This window comes from Homarus americanus, unplaced genomic scaffold, assembly GCF_018991925.1.
Source record: "Homarus americanus isolate GMGI-L3 unplaced genomic scaffold, GMGI_Hamer_2.0 scaffold57980, whole genome shotgun sequence".
NCBI classification, from domain to species: Eukaryota; Metazoa; Arthropoda; class Malacostraca; order Decapoda; family Nephropidae; genus Homarus; species Homarus americanus.
The window spans coordinates 3,298,356-3,317,647 of NW_024716703.1; the positions used below are offsets into that span (position 1 = coordinate 3,298,356).

Here is a 19,292-nt window from a genome sequence, read left to right on the forward strand (position 1 = left end):
GTCTCAAAAGTTTCCTACATTTTCCGGACAAATTAAAACAGCTGAAAAGATACCGATAAGAATCTGGTTTGTTTTTACTCTTAATCATTATATCGTATCTGAAGTTAGCAAGTTTTAATACGTGTTTTTTCATTATTTTTTCCTTCATTCTTAAGTTACGGGAAAGATATTAACGTAAGATAATTGGAGATTCACCTGGACCTTGCATGGTTTAGGGTTACATTGTGGAGGAAGGGTTGCATCGGATAAGCTCACCTTACTAGTACCTGTGTGAGGGGAAAAACGCTCTTGTTTCAGGGTGTCCTAAGGGCCTAGATACGTGTGGCAGAGGAGACTTAAAAAGGTGGCTCTGAGGCGGACACGAACTTCCCTCCCGACGCCTTGCAAGGGATGACATAGCTTCAGGTAGATAACAGGGGATAGAGTGTGTTGGGGTAGATAGAGTGTGTTGGGGTAGGTAGATTGTGTTTGGGTAGATAGAGTGTGTTGGGGTTGGTAGATTGTGTTGGGGTTGGTAGATAGAGTGTGTTGGGGTTGGTAGATTGTGTTGGGATAGGTAGATAGAGTGTGTTGGGGTAGGTAGATTGTGTTGGGGTTGGTAGATAGAGTGTGTTGGGGTTGGTAGATTGTGTTGGGGTTGGTAGATAGAGTGTGTTGGGGTAGGTAGATAGTGTGTTGGTAAATAGAGAGTGTTGGAGTAGGTCCTCCTCCACACGTCCTCCTCCACACGTCCTCCTCCACACGTCCTCCTCCACACGTCCTCCTCCACACGTCCTCCTCCACACAATGGACAAGATACACACACGATATATAAAACAATAGACAAACGATAGATGAGACGATAGTAACACAATAGACCCCTACGATAGACACGAAGATAGACTCACAATAGACAATACAATGGCCACAACAATAGACAAAATGCGATACAGTAGCCGTCGACGCAATAGACACAATAACCTCTGTCAATAACTTCTGTCAATAACCTCTGTCAATAACCTCTGTCAATAACCTCTGTCAATAACTCAATAACCTCTGTCAATAACCTCTGTCAATAACCTCTGTCAATAACCTCTGTCAATAACCTCTGTCAATAACCTCTGTCAATAACCTCTGTCAATAACCTCTGTCAATAACCTCTGTCGATAACTTCTGTCAATAACCTCTGTCAATAACTTCTGTCAATAACTTCTGTCAATAACCTCGTCAATAACCCCCCTGTCAATAACCACATCAATAACCTCTGTCAATAACCTCTGTCAATAACCTCTGTCAATAACCTCTGTCAATAACCTCTGTCAATAACCTCTGTCAATAACCTCTGTCAATAACCTCTGTCAATAACCTCTGTCGATAACTTCTGTCAATAACCTCTGTCAAGGCTGAATAGATCGCATCACTGGTGGGAACTGACCTTTCTTAACCCACCTTCCCGTGACCTTTGACCCATAGGGGGCAGATGGTTAGTGGGTCGTTCTGCCCACCTCCTGACCTCCTTCTGATGGTTATCTTCCTCTGGGTGGGTTCTGGTGGGCGTTTTACTATTGTTTGGTGTTGGTGGTGGAGGAGGAAGAGATTCGTAATTAGTTCTTAAGTTATCAGAAGAAGGTTAGGTTAGGTTAGGTTAGGTTAGGTTAGGTTAGGTTAGGTAAGGTTAGATTAGGTTAGGTTAGGTTAGGTTAGGATAGGATAGGATAAATTAGGTTAAGTTTGGTGTGGTTTAGGTTAGGTTAGGTTAGGTAAGGTTAGATTAGGTTAGGTTAGGTTAGGTAAGGTTAGGTTAGGATAGGATAAATTAGGTTAAGTTTGGTGTGGTTTAGGCAGGTTAAATTTGGTTAGGATAGCTTAAGTTAGGTTTGGTTTGTTTAGGTTTAGTTGATTGATGAGGATTGATTGGTTAGGTTGTTTAAATATAGAATTGTTTGGCTTGAAGAAAGACTCAATTAGGTTGATTTGGCTAGAGTCAATTAGACTTGTTTGATTAAAGAGCTGAGTCAATTAAGTTGTTTGAATTGGCATAGTTCGAGTCAATTAGGGTTATTTAAGATAGAGTCAATAAAGTTGTTTATTTAAAGAGATGAATAACTTAGTACTACTGTATCGAGGAATGAGGTTGTTGTTGTTGTTGTTGTTGTTGTTGTTTGGTGCAAGTATTGTTGTTGTTGTTGTTGTTGTTGTTGTTTGGTTCAAGGAGAAGGATAAAGAGGAAGAAGATAAATATGGAGGCCACCGCGAGAGAGAGAAAGAGAGAGAGAGAGAGAGAGAGAGAGAGAGAGAGAGAGAGAGAGAGAGAGAGAGAGAGAGAGAGAGGCTGCATGTGAAGATACAATATACAATAACACTTACTTATAAACGTCACTTATCATTTATATACTCTTATTTCTTCTCAATCAAAACATGTCACTCGCGTATGAGGAAGTAACACACGAAGCCTGTTTCATTTCAAGATTCGAACTCCTCGTTTTCCTGTTTCATTTCTCGAGTTGAAACAGCATAACTGAAGCAGCCTTTAGCATGTGGTGCGTGGGCTACATACAACATGTGTATTTATTTATCTTATGTAAATTAAGTGCATACGACGTGTATTTATAGCGTGGATGTGCCCGGCATATGTGTATGCAGATTAGTTTAGGTAATGGTAGTATGCTGGGGTAGAGGAGGTGGTGGTAGTGGTGGGTAAACCGCAGCGTATACAGGGACTCTCGAGGGTGTGTAGTCAAGCACTCCCACACACACACGCCGCCTCTCCGTCAAGGGGCGAACATAACAGCGCTATACCTCACTTGTAATAGAAAACCACGACTTTTATCCTTATTTATCTGGCCTGGCAGAGCATAAAACTCCCTCCTATACCGAGCCCATCATCAGTGACCGCTGCGGCAGTGTTCAGTCCTCGCCACCAGCAGTCTCTTCTCCAAACGTTCTGTCTCTCTTTATCCAGAAGCCGCACCTGCACCTCCCGTTCAGTCCTCGTTCTTGTCTTGTACTCGCCTTCCATCCGTCCGTCCATCTTTCCGCCCGCTACTGACGAAGGGACGAGTGGCAGCGGCGAAGATTCCGTTTCGTGTGAGTGTGTATTCAGGTAGTCGGCTCGTCCGGCCCACATACATCACACCGGCTAAATACCTGACAATAAATTTCCTGTCGCGGTGCCGTTGGTCTTCCTGATGACACGCCTCAGACGGCGCTCCTCGGCTACACCAGTCAGCTAAACACGGTGCTCTGGCGGGTGATGAATGGACCCCACGCTCTCCCACACTCACTCCTACCTCCTCTTTTTCCTCCTTCTCCTCCTCCTCCTACACTCACCTCCTTAACACAAATAGCGACAGCACGAGCATCCAGCATTGCCTGGCGTCCACCTTCCACGTAGTAATAATGAATAGTCCAGGATGATACTCTCTCTCTCTCTCTCTCTCTCTCTCTCTCTCTCTCTCTCTCTCTCCTACCCAATGGCGCTCTCTGTTTTTGTTATGGTAAATGAACCGTTCCAGCAAAACAGCTCAAAAGCCGAAGCGGTCAACAGCGCTCGGTGTTTCTCTCCTGCACACAATGACATGTATATGGAAGCTGCGTCCGGCGAACATTACCGCCCGTCTTCTGACTTTAGTGTCGGGGTTATTTTTATGGTATGAGAATTACTTCCTGTTGTTTTCGTCTGGACTATGTGAACGTGTGTGTGTGTGTGTGTGTGTGTGTGTGTGTGTGTGTGTGTGTGTGTGTGTGTGTGTGTGTGTGTGTGTGTGTGTGTGTGTGTGTGTGTGTGTGTGTGTGTGTGTGTGTGTGTGTGTGTGTGTGTGTGTAACTAATAACACCTCACTCTTCCATCCCATGTACTCAACACTCGAGTGATCATCATCGATCAGTAGACAAAAACCCATCCTGATCAGCTAGAGTTATTATTAATATTAAGAACACGCAGCTCTCTCTCCTGCCTCAGATTGTATCATTAATTTATAATTTTAATAGAAGAAAAAAGTAGAATATTTAATGCTGTGGAATTCTTTTAAATTAGACTGGTAGATACATATTTTTTTTTTTTTTACTGATAGAGTTTTGAGAATAATGACCAATATCTTTATGATGGATGACAACATGAGCCAATTAGTACATCAGCTGTCTAGGGAGGCTGATATGTCTTGGACAGAAAGAACACAACCTGGACCTCGGAGATGCATTATTGTATCAGGACTTTTTATCGTCCACTCACTTAAAAATAACTAGTAATTTCACGGGTCTTGAAGAGATTATTATGTAGGCTTAACCTGAGCGCATCACTGCTCCCGTGGATATATGAGTGTTGTGATGATAGCAATTTACTGTGATCCAATCATCCTAACTCACCGTTTGATGTTTGAGTAAGGTATTTGGGGGTTATTGTTTAGGGCAATTGTGAGTTAATGGCAGTATTTGTAGAGAAGCTGCATTAGTCATCCTGCTTTAGATGGGGAAAAATGATTATTGGACATCGCTAGACAGGTAGACTGTCTCCACCTTGATTGTATTAAGCAGTGTTTTGTCTTGTCCTGCAGCGTCGCCACCGCGGGGTGATGGAGGGGCTGGTGGCCCTGGGCGCCGCCCTCGTGGTTCTTCTCTCCTGCCGCCTAGCCATCATGGGGTCCCAGCCGCCAGAGTTCGCTCCTGCGGATAATCCGGCGGCGGACTGCGAGTCTCCGGGGGTCAGAGCCCTCACCTTCTTCTTCCTGCCGGCGTTCAACGCGTGGTTGCTGCTCTGCCCCTACACCCTGTCCTTCGACTGGTCCATGGAGGCCATTCCGCTGGTGACGTCCCTGGCGGACCCCAGGAATCTGGCCTCCATGGCCCTCTACGCCTCCCTGGGCCTCTTGGCGCTGGCCTCGCTGGTGGCTCTCCGGCGGCGGCGGCTAGGCGACGAGGCTGGCGGCAGTGAGGCGACCACGTCCAGCGACGTAACCGTCATGGGCCTTGCCCTCATCCTTCTGCCCTTCCTGCCGGCCACCAACCTGTTCTTCTACGTGGGCTTCGTGGTAGCGGAGCGAATCCTCTATATCCCCTCCATGGGTGTGTGTCTCCTAGTGTCTTGGGGGGCGCATCTCCTACACGCGCGTGCACGCACTGCCCGCACCCGTCGCCTCCTTCAGGCAGCGCTTGTGGTCATCTTCCTCCTGTTTTCCGCTCGAACGTGGACCAGGAATCACGACTGGGCCACCGAGGAGAACCTCTACCGCTCAGGCATCGCCATTAATCCTCCCAAAGGTGAGTACCAGACACCCTGTAGTCCACAGCCGGTATTGCTCTGTCCCTCACTGGTTACTCACACAACTATTGGCAGATTGTCACCAATACCTTTATCGTCTATATCTTTATAAATGTGTTTTTTAATAATTCATTGAACCTGGAGACGCTAGACTCAAATGCAGGTGTTTAGGGCAACATGACTAAAGGAAACCAGAAATCCAAAAGACTGGTGCACAGGCGTGTGTTATGCCACAAAGAGAGGCTGTTCACATTACCCTCACACCTGGCAGTACTGAAGACGCTGACACCTGACTCTCACTCTAAGCCTTCTCTTCAACAGGATATATTCCTGTCAAAGTTTCGTTAAATTTTTGTCACCAATTTTTCCCACAGTTGCTGCCTTAACTGATTCATCTGGATATATTACAACTTGAGTATTACGAAAAACCTTTAGAATATTGCCATCAAGTATGTTCTACAATGTATATTGTGAAGACAGTGAAAGTTGGTTTCAACGGCCTCGACGGTCGGTTGGGCACAGTGTGGATACAGCACACTGTAACTAAATCCTCGGTACACAAATGTGCAGCACGGCCGATACAGCACTCGACCGTGTTCACTCCCCCAACTGTTAAGTTAGGTACACTACATATACTACAGCCGGGGTGAGCTGGGGGCGCCCCGGGATGGAACCGGCGTCTACAACGCTGTGAAATATGTACAAGTTAACAAAAACTGATAATGGTCACGAGATCAAGGCTGCTGAACTAGGCCATTACCATAACTATGAACCACTAATTAATATCGACTCTAATGGCAAGACACAAAAAATAAATGATTCTGCAACTTATGGCCGGCGCCTCGTAAACCCTTTATTATCGTCCATCAACACCGGAAGCGTCACATCCACTGTTTTTTATAATAATTTCACAAACGACCACCAGACCCAGGCTACAGTGAACATTCTCCATCCCAAGAACCCTTCACCCTGTATAACCCAACACAAACACACACACCTTGTAGGACGCCCAAAAGAAATTCCATCATGGTGTAAAACATGGTGAATTAATCTCAAGGACTCACTGCCACATTAATGGTTCACATGGAGCGAGGCGCGTGAGTGGGTGATCATGGGAGTCCTACCTGGTATTACACAACAGATGGTCAACACACCTACCATGTCCTGAACACACTGTGGGCCACATGCCATAATGGGCGTCAACACCCTAATGGACGTCAACACCACTTTGCACCTTCATGACGTCAGCTACGAAGTCAACCGTACTATTACACACACAAGATTAACTTTATCTCTCTATGATGCCAAGGTGTGAATTCCCAAGTGACCTCTCCATGATATCGTAAAGTGTGTCCTAATGAGTCTGTGTGACGTAAGTGGATTGTTATAACACACTCATCACTCACTTTCCACAATAGAGTGCGAGTTTCACCTGTCAACACGTATACCCACCACTCACCACCCACCACTCACCACCCACCACTCACCACACTACCCACCATCCACCACCCGCCCATCACCCGCCCATCACCCACCACCACACTACCCACCACTCACTACCCACCACTCACCCACCACCACACCTACCCACCACTCACCACCACCACTCACCACTCACACCACCACCACCCACCACACTACCCACCACTGACCCCACACCACCACTAACCCACCACACCACACACCACACTACCCACCATCCACCACCCACCCATCACCCACCACCTGCCCACCACCACCCACCACCCACACTACACCTAGAGACCAAAGGGACATTAGTCGTTTTATCGAGATTTTTTTTATTACTTTTACAAAAAAAATTCAAGTATTGTATATGTGAATTATTTTCTTATTTATTCTTTATTATTACTGTGTTTTCTAATGTTTTCTTTCATCTGGTTCATTGTGTTGTTATTCTCCCTTTATCCATAGTGTTTCATCCTCTGTTTCGTTTCATTTTGTTTTATTTTATTCTCACTACGACTCTTCTTTCTATCCAATCATTTTCTTTGTTTCCGTCACTCCAATTTTCCTCTCCTCTCCTCTTATCCCTTCCGTCACTTCCTTCTCTTCTTCCCCTCTTCTTCTTCTCCTTCTCTTCTCCTCCTATCCCTTACATTTCCTCCTCCTCCTCTTTTCCCCCCAGACCCACCCCTTCTCCTCCCTTCCTCTCCTCCTCCTCCTTTCCCTCTCCCTCTTCCCATCCCATCTGTCACCCCTCTTCCACCCACCCCCCCCTACACCCCATCAGGCTGCTCCTACTACTGGAGGAAGTGAAACATAAAAGAAGGAGCCGTCGGGAGTGACACGGTAATTATTTCATTAGAGACAGTTTGCATAATGAGATTAAAATAAAGAATAATTCGTGGGAACGCTCGACTGATACTAATACCCCCCTTGCCCCTCCTTGCCCCCCTCCCCTTGCCCCCTCCCCCTTGCCCCCTTTACGGAGTCCTCCACACATACACTATACATTTCACTAACCCGTAAAGGTCTCTTGTCTGGTCTTGTTTTAGGATATTTTTTTTTCTATTATTATTATTATTTTTGTAACTTTGAAATTATATATATATCTTCAATGTTTATTTCTTGATTGTCCTATAAAACTAAACCTCTGTTGAATAGAAAATGTTCTTTTTTTTACACACTATTGGTTTATATATGTTTGTATGTCTGTTTGTCTCTTGTGTTTGTGTGTGTTTGTATGTGTGTCTTACTATTTATAAAGCTACTCCTGACCTCAATGTCCTGATGGGGTTAGCGGTGGTGGTGGTAGTAGTAGTGATGGTGGTGATAGTGGTGGTAGTAATAGTGGTAGTACTTGTGGTGGTAGTAGTGGTGATTTCAACGCTAAGACAGATAGTAATCTTTTCAGTCCACTACGTTTTGTGTGTGTGTGTGTGTGTGTGTGAGTGTGTGTGTGTGTGTGAAAGTGAAAGTGTGAGTGTGTGTGTGTGTGTGTGTGTGTGTGTGTGTGTGTGTATTTGTCTAATTACTGTATGTATCTATATATTTATTCATTCCCTTATCTACCAGTTTATTAAATATTATCTCCCTATATATAATTCTTCACATCTCTCTCATCTCTCCCTACGTGACACCACAAGAGCCGCCATCTCAAGGTCGGGAGAATAACATAAGAGACACCCGGTTTAGGAGAGTTTAAACCGACATTGTTTTACCTCTTGGCCATCTGGTCTATATCCTCCTACGCCCTCTCTCTCTCCCTCCCATCTCCCCTCCCCCTCCTCCCTCCCTCGTGTGTGTCCCAGGTAATGTCTAAATATTTATGAGTTCTGTCTTTTAGGGTGTTCAATTCTCTCCCTTATAGGATCGGATCCTTTTAAAGGGGATTGAACACCCTTAGACTCATACTCTAAAGGGTTCAGTATATGTTTTAATTATTGAGTTATTCCTTTATTACTATTATCTGTTATTCTTGTTTCTTGTATTTCTTTTGTTTTTGTTTTGTTCGTTTTACTCATTTTTCCCTTCCTATGTTTTTATCCTTATTTATCAAGTTTTTTTATTGTTGTTACTGTTTTTGTTTTCTACTTGATTGATTAAAATTTTTTTATATAATTAGAATAATTTTTTGTGAGCCGGGATGTGGTCGAGGCTCTGGTTGAGTTGGTCGGTAGTTTGGTAGGTCATCTTGGTCGATCGTTAAGGTGATATTGACCTCATTTTTGGTGGTCTGGTTGATCCGTGATTTGGTCGTAGTAGGATCAGGGAGTTCAGTGGTATGGTCGTCCTAGGATCTGGTCGATGATGTGGCTGGTCCCTGTGGTCTTTTCGGCGATGTGGTTTGGTTCACAGGATATTCGGTGGTGTGGTCGACAGTGTGGCTAGCAAAGTGTGAGAGAGAGTGGTATAGTCAGTGGTGTGACTTACCAAAATGTGAAAGAGGAGGGTCTGGTCGCTGGTGTGGCTAACGAAATTAAGAGAGATAGAAATAGGTCTGATCGGTGGTGTGGCTAGCGAAGTGTGAGAGAGAAGGGTCTGGTCGGCTGGTGGTGTGGTCGGGCCAGGCCAAGCTAACTACCACTTGCGCGCCAGACCGGGCCAACTGGTCGAAATTATACGTTTGTAAACTATTGAAATTCAGGGAACAAGCGGCTCTGAGACGCTGATTTGAATAACGAGGTTGTGGAGTCACGCAGAGGACAGAGAGAGAGAGAGAGAGAGAGAGAGAGAGAGAGAGAGAGAGATTTATACTTAGGTCCCTCATTCATCAAGGCGTGTGTGTGTGTGTGTGTATGTGTGTGTGTGTGTGTGTGTGTGTGTGTGTGTGTGTGTGTGTGTGTGTGTGTGTGTATGTGTGTGTAGGCTTGGAATACTGATCATCAATAACACACACCTGAAGAACGTATTGAACAACTCTATACAAGTATACTCACCTACACACACACACACACACACACACACACACACACACAAACACACACACACACACACACAAGCATGTATACCCTTCATATATATACTTACACTCACACATATACTCACAAGTTTACGTTCTCTAAGTCATAAAATTAACACTTGAGTTATAAACGTTGCGAAAGAAAACGTTCTATCTTATCACGTCAATAAAGAACGTTTTAGTTTACGTTCAAATGACAGAGAGGAATGTCGTTGTTGTGTTTATTCTTGTTCTTGTTGGAGTTGTTTCATTTGTTTTCGTTTGTTGTTATTGTTATTGTTGCTGCTGTTTTGTTGTTGTTGTTGTTGTTGTTGTTGTTATTGTTGTTATTGTTGTTGTTGTTTTTGTTGTTGGTTGTGTTGTTGTAGTTGCTGTTGATGGCGATATTGACTTAAATGTAGAGAGAGAGAGAGAGAGAGAGACACACACACACACACACACACACACACACACACACACACACACACACACACACACAGAGGGGTGGTGCTTGTAGCTGGTAAAGACACCTTCAGCGCTTGGTAATCATGCAAAGAAATAATTACCGCCGGGGCCCCTTGCGTGCTCTGAACACTCACTCATTGGCCTAACTACCGGCCGCTCGTTCGTCTTTGTCTAACTACCTAGTTATCACCCACAACTAACCGCCGCTTCTATGGTCATTTATGTTGGGCCAACGACCTTATTGTGACTTCAACTACGACAGCGCTGTTTGTGTGGGTTACGTTCTTGTTGTCTCTTGCAGCAGCTGATAGTTAACTGCTTATGTGTTGCAGACAATTGCTTGATCATCTTAGATTACTTGTGCGCCTGTGACGCCACTAGCAAGGTGACACTACTAGGAGGGTAACACTACTAGCAGGCTGACACTACTAGCCAGATAACGCACATAACAGGTGTATGCGTAAGGGTGGGTGGTGGTGGTTGGGAGCTCATTTTCACCACCCAGCTCACCTGTCATCACACACCTAATATCGTAGACCACCACAAGACACGTCCCGACTTAGTGCTTCTCATTTTTATTACTCTCTTGTTTTTGTGTGTCTGTGTGTGCTATTTTTGTCCGGGTTCTGCAGCTCCCGCGTTCTCAAGAGGCGGCCATTGTCAGCGGACTCTTTGTTTGTAATACGTAGGTGTAAAAGTCTAAATTAGGTTGTCAACTTCCTCCTGTTTTGTATTCCTCTATCATCTTTCACTTCACTTGTGTTTTGCAAAGACATATCACCGAGGAACTCACTTGTCACCTTTTTTTTATATTAGACTTTTAAAGTAATATTAATACAGTAAGTAAATAAAAAAATACATTGGATATTATCTCGTTAAAATACACCGATAGCTAAATCTCTTGTTAATATAGGTTGAATTCCTGAAGTGTAAGAATGGGTGTATTTTTAGATCACCTTAGCAATGTTACGAGGATTCCCCTAATTTTTGCTCATGCGCATTATATACAAGGGCCCTTTGAGTATGTGGACCCTCTGAGTATGGGGGCCCTCTGAGTATTGGGGCCCTCTGAGTGTGGGGCCCTCTGAGTATGGGGGCCCTCTGAGTATTAGGGCCCTCTGAGTAGGGGCTCTCTGAATACGAAGTTCCTCTGAGTATGGGGTCCCTCTGAATATGGGGGCCCTCTGAGTATGGGGGCCCTCTGAGTATTAGGGCCCTCTGAGTAGGGGCTCTCTGAATACGAAGTTCCTCTGAGTATGGGGTCCCTCTGAATATAGGGGCCCTCTGAATATGGGGACCTTCTGAGTATGGGGGCCCTCTGAGAACGCTACACCGGCCCAAACGGCTCTTGGAATAGTGGGGTTTAATCATCTCCGTCTGGACTCTCAGTGAAGGCTTTGACCTGTAGTGTTTTTTAAGTGTCATTATGCTGTATACATGACTACGTATCGTCATGTGTAAACCGTAAGACAAAAACGAATTATCAGTATTTTCATTCATATAGCTGTTAAATGTATACTGTATATGTGTATAGATCTATATTTTATTCTCAAACTAACCTAACCTAACCTCTCCTGTACCATGGTGTTAGATCCTCCTGTACCTGGTGTTAGATTCTCCTGCACCATGGTGTTAGATCCTCCTGTACCGTGGTGCTAGATCCTCCTGTACCATGGTGTTAGATTCTCCTGTACCATGGTGTTAGATCCTCCTGTACCATGGTGTTGGATCCTCCTGTACCATGGTGTTAGATCCTCCTGTACCATGGTGTTAGATCCTCCTGTACCATGGTGTTAGATACTCCTGTACCATGATGTTAGATCCTCCTGTACCATGGTGTTAGATACTCCTGTACCATGATGTTAGATCCTCCTGTACCATGGTGTTAGATCCTCCTGTACCATGGTGTTGGATCCCACTCCACGGTGAGGGTCTTGGGCGAGGAGGAGTCAGAGGCCATTAGCATTTATATGGCTCTCTGTTGCACCAGTAATTACGACTTTTAACTCAGAGGGCGGCCAAGGGACAGAGCCAGCCCACAGCCTCACGCCGCCCCCACGCCTGACACGGGGAAATGTTATTCAGCATTCTCATAACCCAAAGAGTCATATTAAGTTCGTAAGTTAAATTTCCTTTTTCTCATATTTCGAAATGTAAGAAGGTGTCGATCTGACTTAATATACGGTTTATAGTTTGTGAAATTAGAGTCGAAATTTGCATTAAGATTCTCCCGTAAGTGTGAAGAAGAATATAACGACGTTGAAGATATCTAGAATTTTGTCGTCAGATCAACACAAAACAACATGATACAACTCGGGTCCTCCTCCGTCAGTGGTTCTTTCTTGTGTCATATAACTGCTACAGGCGCCTCGGGACAAGTGGCTACCAGGTTTAGAATTCTTGAGAGGGTCATATTGAGAGTTGACGAGGCACTGTTTTGGTGGACCTTTATGTGTATGGGTCTAAAGAAATCAGTGTCATGTCAGTATTGTATCCCTAGTACGGCTGTATAGGTAGATATGTATACATTTCTTCTAAACAAATTCGATTTTTTTGCAATTAATTTAGTTCAGCCGTTCAAAATTTAACGTAAGACGGATTTATTAGAACCTAGGTCCATTAACACTATCATAATTTTTTCTATACACACACACACACACACACACACACACACACACACACACACACACACACACATATATATATATATATATAAAAGTATTAACACCATATAATGAATCATCTTTGTAATTTAACTTAAGCAAGACAATAAGTGATGTTCTCGCATCAGTCTGTCTTAAGGTGAGAAAAATTTAGTGTACGATCTTTCGGGGTCTTGAGGTGCATATAATGGAAGCGTCGACCAGCATGTAAACAGTAGTGGCTGGGGTGTGGAGGAGGGAGTGTGAGGGTCAGGGTGAGGTGAGGGAGTGCAATGGTCAGGAGTGAGGTAAGGTGAGGGAGTGTGAGGGTCAGGGGTGAGGTGAGGTGAGGGAGTGTGAGGTCAGGGGTGAGGTGAGGTGAGGTGAGTGTGGTCAGGGGTGAGGTGAGGAGTGCAATGGTCAGGAGTGAGGTCAAGGTGGAGTGGGAGTGTGAGGTCAGGGTGAGTCAGGGTGAGGTGAGGAGTGTGAGGTCAGGGTGAGGTGAGGTGTGAGGTCAGGGGGTGAGGTGAGGTGAGGGAGTGTGAGGGTCAGGGTGAGGTAAGGGTGAGGAGTGAGGGTGTGAGGAGTGTGGGTCAGGGTGAGGTGAGGTGAGGAGTGTGGGGAGGGTGAGGTAAGGTGGTGTGATGAGGTGAGGAGGTGAGGGAGGTCAGGTGGGTGAGGTGGGAGGTGGGGAGTGTGGGGTCAGGGTGAGGTGAGGTGAGGGTGGGGGTGAGGAGGTGGAGGTGAGGGAGGTCAGGGGTGTGAGGTGAGGGTGTGAGGTGGGGTCAGGTGAGGTGCCAGGTGAGGTGAGGGTCAGGTGAGGTGTGGGTTGAGGTAAGGTGGAGGTGAGGGAGTGTGAGGGTCAGGGGTGAGGTAGGGGGGTGTGAGGGTGAGGTGGGGAGTGTGTCAGGAGTGAGGTAAGGTGAGGGAGTGTGAGGTCAGGGTGAGGTGGTGAGGGTGTGAGGGGGTGAGTGAGGGGTCAGGGTGAGGGTGAGGTGGTGGGGTCAGGGTGGTGAGTGTCAGGGTGAGGTAAGGTGTGAGGTGAGGAGTGTGAGGGTCAGGGGTGAGGAGGTGAGAGGTGAGGGTCAAGGGGAGGTGAGGTGGTGTGAGGTCAGGGGTGAGGTGGTGTGAGGTCAGGGTGAGGTGAGAGGTGCAAGTGGTCAGAGGAGTGGGTGAGGTGTGAGGTCAGTGAGGTGAGGGAGTGCAATGGTCAGGGAGTGTGAGGTCAAGGTGAGAGTGCAATGGTGGAGGTGTGGAGGTTCCATAAGGTGGTGTGAGGTCAGTGTGAGGGTCAGGGTGAGGTGAGGGAGTGCAATGGTCAGGAGTGAGGTAAGGTGAGGGAGTGTGAGGGTCAGAGGATAAGGTAAGATAAGGGAATATAGCTAGAAAAAATAGGGATTAGGTTGACAGGTAAATATATATAAACACAAAACAATAGACAGACAAAAAAGACAGAAGACAGACAGACAGACAGAGGAAACAAGTTTTCCCCGTCACAGGTTATTATTGCTATTTTGTTTGAGGAAGAAGAGGAGATATTTTAAGGTCAACAGAAAGGGTTTCCCAGATTACGTGCGTTAGGAGCGTCTACCTGAACCTTGATTATGGAGGGCGGGGTGACCAGGTGTACGCCAAAGAGGAGGGTTGGTCTCTCTCTCTCTCTCTCTCTCTCAGCTTTGTTTACTAGTGTTGTGGTTTATTTAAGGCTCTAAATGGTCAAAAATAACCCATATGGTGTATTTTGGGGGGAATGACCTTTGACCTCCTTCTGTGGGGTCTATAACTAGGTGTGTTAAGTCTATCTGTTCTTATGTCTTAGTTATTCATGGTCTCGTGTTGGTAATTTGATCGAGTTAGTGAGCATATCTCGTTGTGACGTCATACTCCCAGCTGATTCGGCGATGACGTCACGAACCAGCTTGATCCCGTGATGACGTCATGCTCCCAGCTGATTCGGCGATGACGTCACGAACCAGCTTGATCCCGTGATGACGTCATGCTCCCAGCTGATTCGGCGATGACGTCACGAACCAGATGATCTCGTGATGACGCTACACCATGAGCTGATTTAGTCATGATATGGATGATTTGTTTGTCCTGAAGAGGTTACTGGGGATAATGCACACAGTTAACGGTGACAGTCTTAGCTTTACCAAGTTTGTTATGGTTTTGAGAATATCATCGAGTTGTTTATTTAATTGTTTGTTATCGTTCAATATGATTTGTTTGTTAAGAAATAAGAATGTTGTTGTGTTTTATTTACGAAAAGAATCATGAGTGTAGTTAAATGCTTTGTTCATCCTACTAAAAAAAAATTTAGGAATTATTTCACATATATATTTCTTATACTGGTGACTTGACTGACTTATGTGTGACGGAGTTTAGCTTTGAGATACATTTTTTTTTAAATGTAAATTATGAGTGTTTTTTTTTCTCTCTCTCTCTCTCTCTCTCTCTCTCTCTCTCTCTCTCTCTCTCTCTCCCATCAATAATACTCACCCTCTCTCTCTCTCTCCCTCACAGCATACGGTAACCTGGCCAACATACTCAGCTCCCAGGGCAGGAAAGAGAAAGCTGAATGGGCTTATAAAAAAGCTTTGTCTTACCGCTCGAACATGGCGGACGTGCATTATAACTTGTGAGTATTAATTATTATTTGTGTGCGTGTTAACGATTGTAATTAGTGTGTAAGTGTAAATACAGCTGATGTATATATTTATATGGACACACACACACACACACACACACACACACACACACACACACACACACACACACACACAAACACATAAAGTATATCCTATATTAAGCGTGATATACCCACCTCCTCAGCGCATACTAACATTCCCATATATCTCTCTCTCCTACAGAGGTATACTATTTCAAGAGCAGAAGCGATATGAAGAGGCGTTACAGGAATATAAACTCGCAATACAGTTCCGACCTCGTATGGCTAGTAAGTGATTCCTCCCTTGTTTTATGTTTTCTCTCACTTGGGTTTAAGTTTTCTCTCACTTGGGTTTAATTTTTTCTCTCTTGGGTTTAGTTTTCTCTCACTTGGGTTTAATTTTCTCTCACTTGGGTTTAATTTTCTCTCACATGGCCTTATTTATCTCTCACTTCGTTCTTATTGTATCTCTCTCTCTCTCTCTCTTATATTAGGAAAATAACATTGTGTGGTTCTCTGGTACACTGATATAACTAGACTGTGTGGTTCTTAGGTACACTGATATAACTAGACTGTGTGGTTCTCGGGTACACTGGTATAACTAGACTGTGTGGTTCTCTGGTACACTGATATAACTAGACTGTGTGGTTCTCTGGTACACTGATATAACTAGACTGTGTGGTTCTCTGGTACACTGATATAACTAGACTGTGTGGTTCTCGGGTACACTGATATAACTAGACTGTGTGGTTCCCGGGTACACTGACATAACTAGACTGTGTGGTTCTCGGGTACACTAGTATAACTAGACTGTGTGGTTCTAACTAGAGGTACACTGATATAACTAGACTGTGTGGTTCTCGGGATATAACTACACTGGTATAACTAGACTGTGTGGTTCTCGGGGACACTGATATAACTAGACTGTGTGGTTCTCGGGTACACTGTTCTCGGGGACACTGATATAACTAGACTGTGTGGTTCTCTGGTACACTGATATAACTAGACTGTGTGGTTCTCGGGGACACTGATATAACTAGACTGTGTGGTTCTCGGGTACACTGATATAACTAGACTGTGTGGTTCTCTGGTACACTAGTATAACTTGACTGTGTGGTTCTCGGGTACACTGGTAAAACTAGACTGTGTTTTCCTACAGTGGCACACCTGAACATGGGGCTGGTGCTGGGCCTGATGGGGCAGCGGGTGGAGGCAGCTGAGGTGTACCGCCACTGCTCACAGCTGGACGGATCAGGACTAAAGGATCCACGAACCCACGAGTCCACTAAGATCTCAGCACTCTTCAACCTGGGGAGACTCTACGCTGACGATGGCCACTTCGGGAGAGCAATCGACGTGTACCAGGAAGCTGTCGAGAGAATGCCCCCACATTACCAGCCTCAGGTCAGTGGCACCTCCTGTTTTTCCTCCACTTCCTCTAGTCCTCCTCTTCCTCCTCCTCCTCCTCCTCAGGTCCTTGATTAGCTCTGATTATTCATTAGTGTTTTGATTATCCCAGACTATCCATAATACTCTGATTATCCGAACTACCAAAACTTGCCAGGTCAGTGAGAACGCTGCTTCCTTATCCGAAAGTCATTATATGGAGGAGTGGTTTGTTGTTTATTATAATGTAAGTGTTACTGTGTGTACATAGACGTCAGTAGGAAGAGTGGAGATATCAGTGTTGGGATATCTACTGTACATGTGTGTTGATGACAGTACCTATACATCAGGTAACAGGTAAACAGCAGAGTAATTTAGATCAGTATGCAGTATTCCCCCTTGTTGTCATGGTTATCACTATAGCAGCAAGGTGGAGAAGTTTGTTTATTGTTTAGTAACATAATCTCTCTCTCTCTCTCTCTCTCTCTCTCTCTCTCTCTCTCTCTCTCACACTAAGCCAACCAAAACAAACACTCATAAAAATCAAATTCTTTTACACCCAACATCCTAACTACTCACCTGAGAGGCTATATCACCACCCAGGTAGCCAATAAGGAGTCGAGGAGGAAGGTTAGGATGTGAAATCAGGACTGTAGGAGGAGGAGGAGGAGGAGGAGGAGGAAGAAGAAGAGACCAGCACACAGTAGGACTTGTAACAGGCTTCTCTGGTCTTCAAAGGTCCTCCACTGATGGCAGCTTTATTGTAATGTGGTTCTATCTGATGTGTCCAGCCGGCATATTGATATTTTCTCTCTCTGCGTCTGTATGTCTGTATGTCTGAATGTGTGAGAGAGGTGTGTGTGTGTGTGTGTGTGTGTGTGTGTGTGTGTGTGTGTGTGTGTGTGTGTGTGTGTGTGTGTGTGTGTTATCAGTCAGACCATCTTAGGTAAAAGTCGTCAAGAATGCTGATGTGTTGATTGTGTTTTGTTTATTTGTTTATTCCTCCTCGTAGTATCCGATAAACTTCCCGCTTGTATATAAAAAAATATTCTGAGGATTTGATTTAGTCTTTTTTTTTACAAATTAATTTTTATACTGCGAGTTATTCAAGAAATACAATGTTTTCCCCTAACTTAACCTAACCTCCTCCTCCTCCTCACCCCAGTACCTCCTCCTTAACCCACCCACAGTTAGCTAAACCTTGACTCCTCCTCCTCCTCCTCCTCCTCCTATCACCATTTCTCATCACTCGTAAATGATTTCTGACTTTCTTCAATTTTCCTGACTGGCGTTGATCTGTGGCACATTAGTCAAGATATGGAGGTGTGTCGAGTGTTTATCAGGGGAGTGTACACCTGGGCCCTACTTAATGATTTGTTACCTATCGTAGTCCCCCGTAATTAGTCTATATTAGGTTCGTGTCTCCCGTTCTCTTCCAGGTGTTGGGAGAGACATGAGAAAGAGATAGAAACGGGGAGAGAGAGAAAGAGAAGAATTAAACACAGAGAAGGGAGGGAATTATTAATGAGAAACTGAAGGTGGCATAAGTAATAATTCCTGGAAGACAAGTGAGGTGCTGGGTTAAGGTAGATCTCACAAAGAGGATTCAGTCCTTTAATAATAAATACTAATCCTATATAAAAGAGGATTGAATCTTAACTTATAAATAGAACTGAATCTTATATCCAAGAGAATTGAACCCTAATTAAGAATAGATCCGGGTTTACTGAAGAGAGTTGTATCTTATTGTTTGTTATTTAAAGGAGTGTTGAATCCACCTATAGTTGATCTAATTTATGTTCTGAAGGCATACTGAATATGCTTGGATCCTCCTTCCCTCATGAGCCAAACAATTGAAGGTAATCGTCTCTCTCTCGCCACCCTCAGAACAGGATGTACACACACAGATCTATTTCCTGCATCTCTGGCTTCCTGTGTGGGGTCAGTAATGAGTTTTTCTCTTGTATTTGGGGTCTTAAGATTTGCTTTGACATTGTAGGGTGGGTGGAGGAGGGTGGAGGAGGGTGGATTGGGTGGAGGAGGGTGGATTGGGTGGAGGAGGGTGGGGTGGATGTGGTGTAGGTGAAAGAAGCAACATGCTGGTATCAAAACACAACTCTTGCAGATGAGTGTGGAGAGTGTGTGTGTGAGGGATTGGAACAAGGTAATGTGGGTGTGTGGGTGGGTGTGTTGGGTGGATACAGGAGTAAAGACAGAGAGAGAGAGAAAGATCAGAGGAACGCGTCACTCTAGAGGAGGGTGGGAGGTGGTCTTCACGACAGCGGGATATCAGCAACAACAAAAATCCCTCTCCCCCCCCCTCCTCCCTATCCTCCACTCCCCCTATCCTCTGTCTCATCCCCACCACTCTCACGCCAGCACAGCGCAAGGAGGGGACTAGGTGGTTAGTGGGGGGAGGGCCGGGGGATGGGAGGTCGAAGGAGGAAGAGGAGGAGGAGGAGGAAGAGGGTAAGGGGAGGGAGGAGAGAGAGG

General features: G+C 45.0%; 1 protein-coding gene across 2 annotated transcripts in view; it reads left to right on the forward strand.

The window, feature by feature from the left end:
* The window catches only part of LOC121858241 (protein O-mannosyl-transferase TMTC2-like), a 53,403-nt gene that overhangs the window by 12,680 nt on the left and 21,431 nt on the right, over window positions 1-19,292 (forward strand). For both annotated transcript variants that reach the window (XM_042354540.1, XM_042354541.1), the window contains exons 3-6: window positions 4,533-5,235; window positions 15,269-15,383; window positions 15,616-15,701; window positions 16,573-16,817. In XM_042354540.1, the coding sequence (XP_042210474.1) occupies window positions 4,533-5,235; window positions 15,269-15,383; window positions 15,616-15,701; window positions 16,573-16,817 (1,149 nt within the window). The remainder of the gene's footprint in view (window positions 1-4,532; window positions 5,236-15,268; window positions 15,384-15,615; window positions 15,702-16,572; window positions 16,818-19,292) is intronic.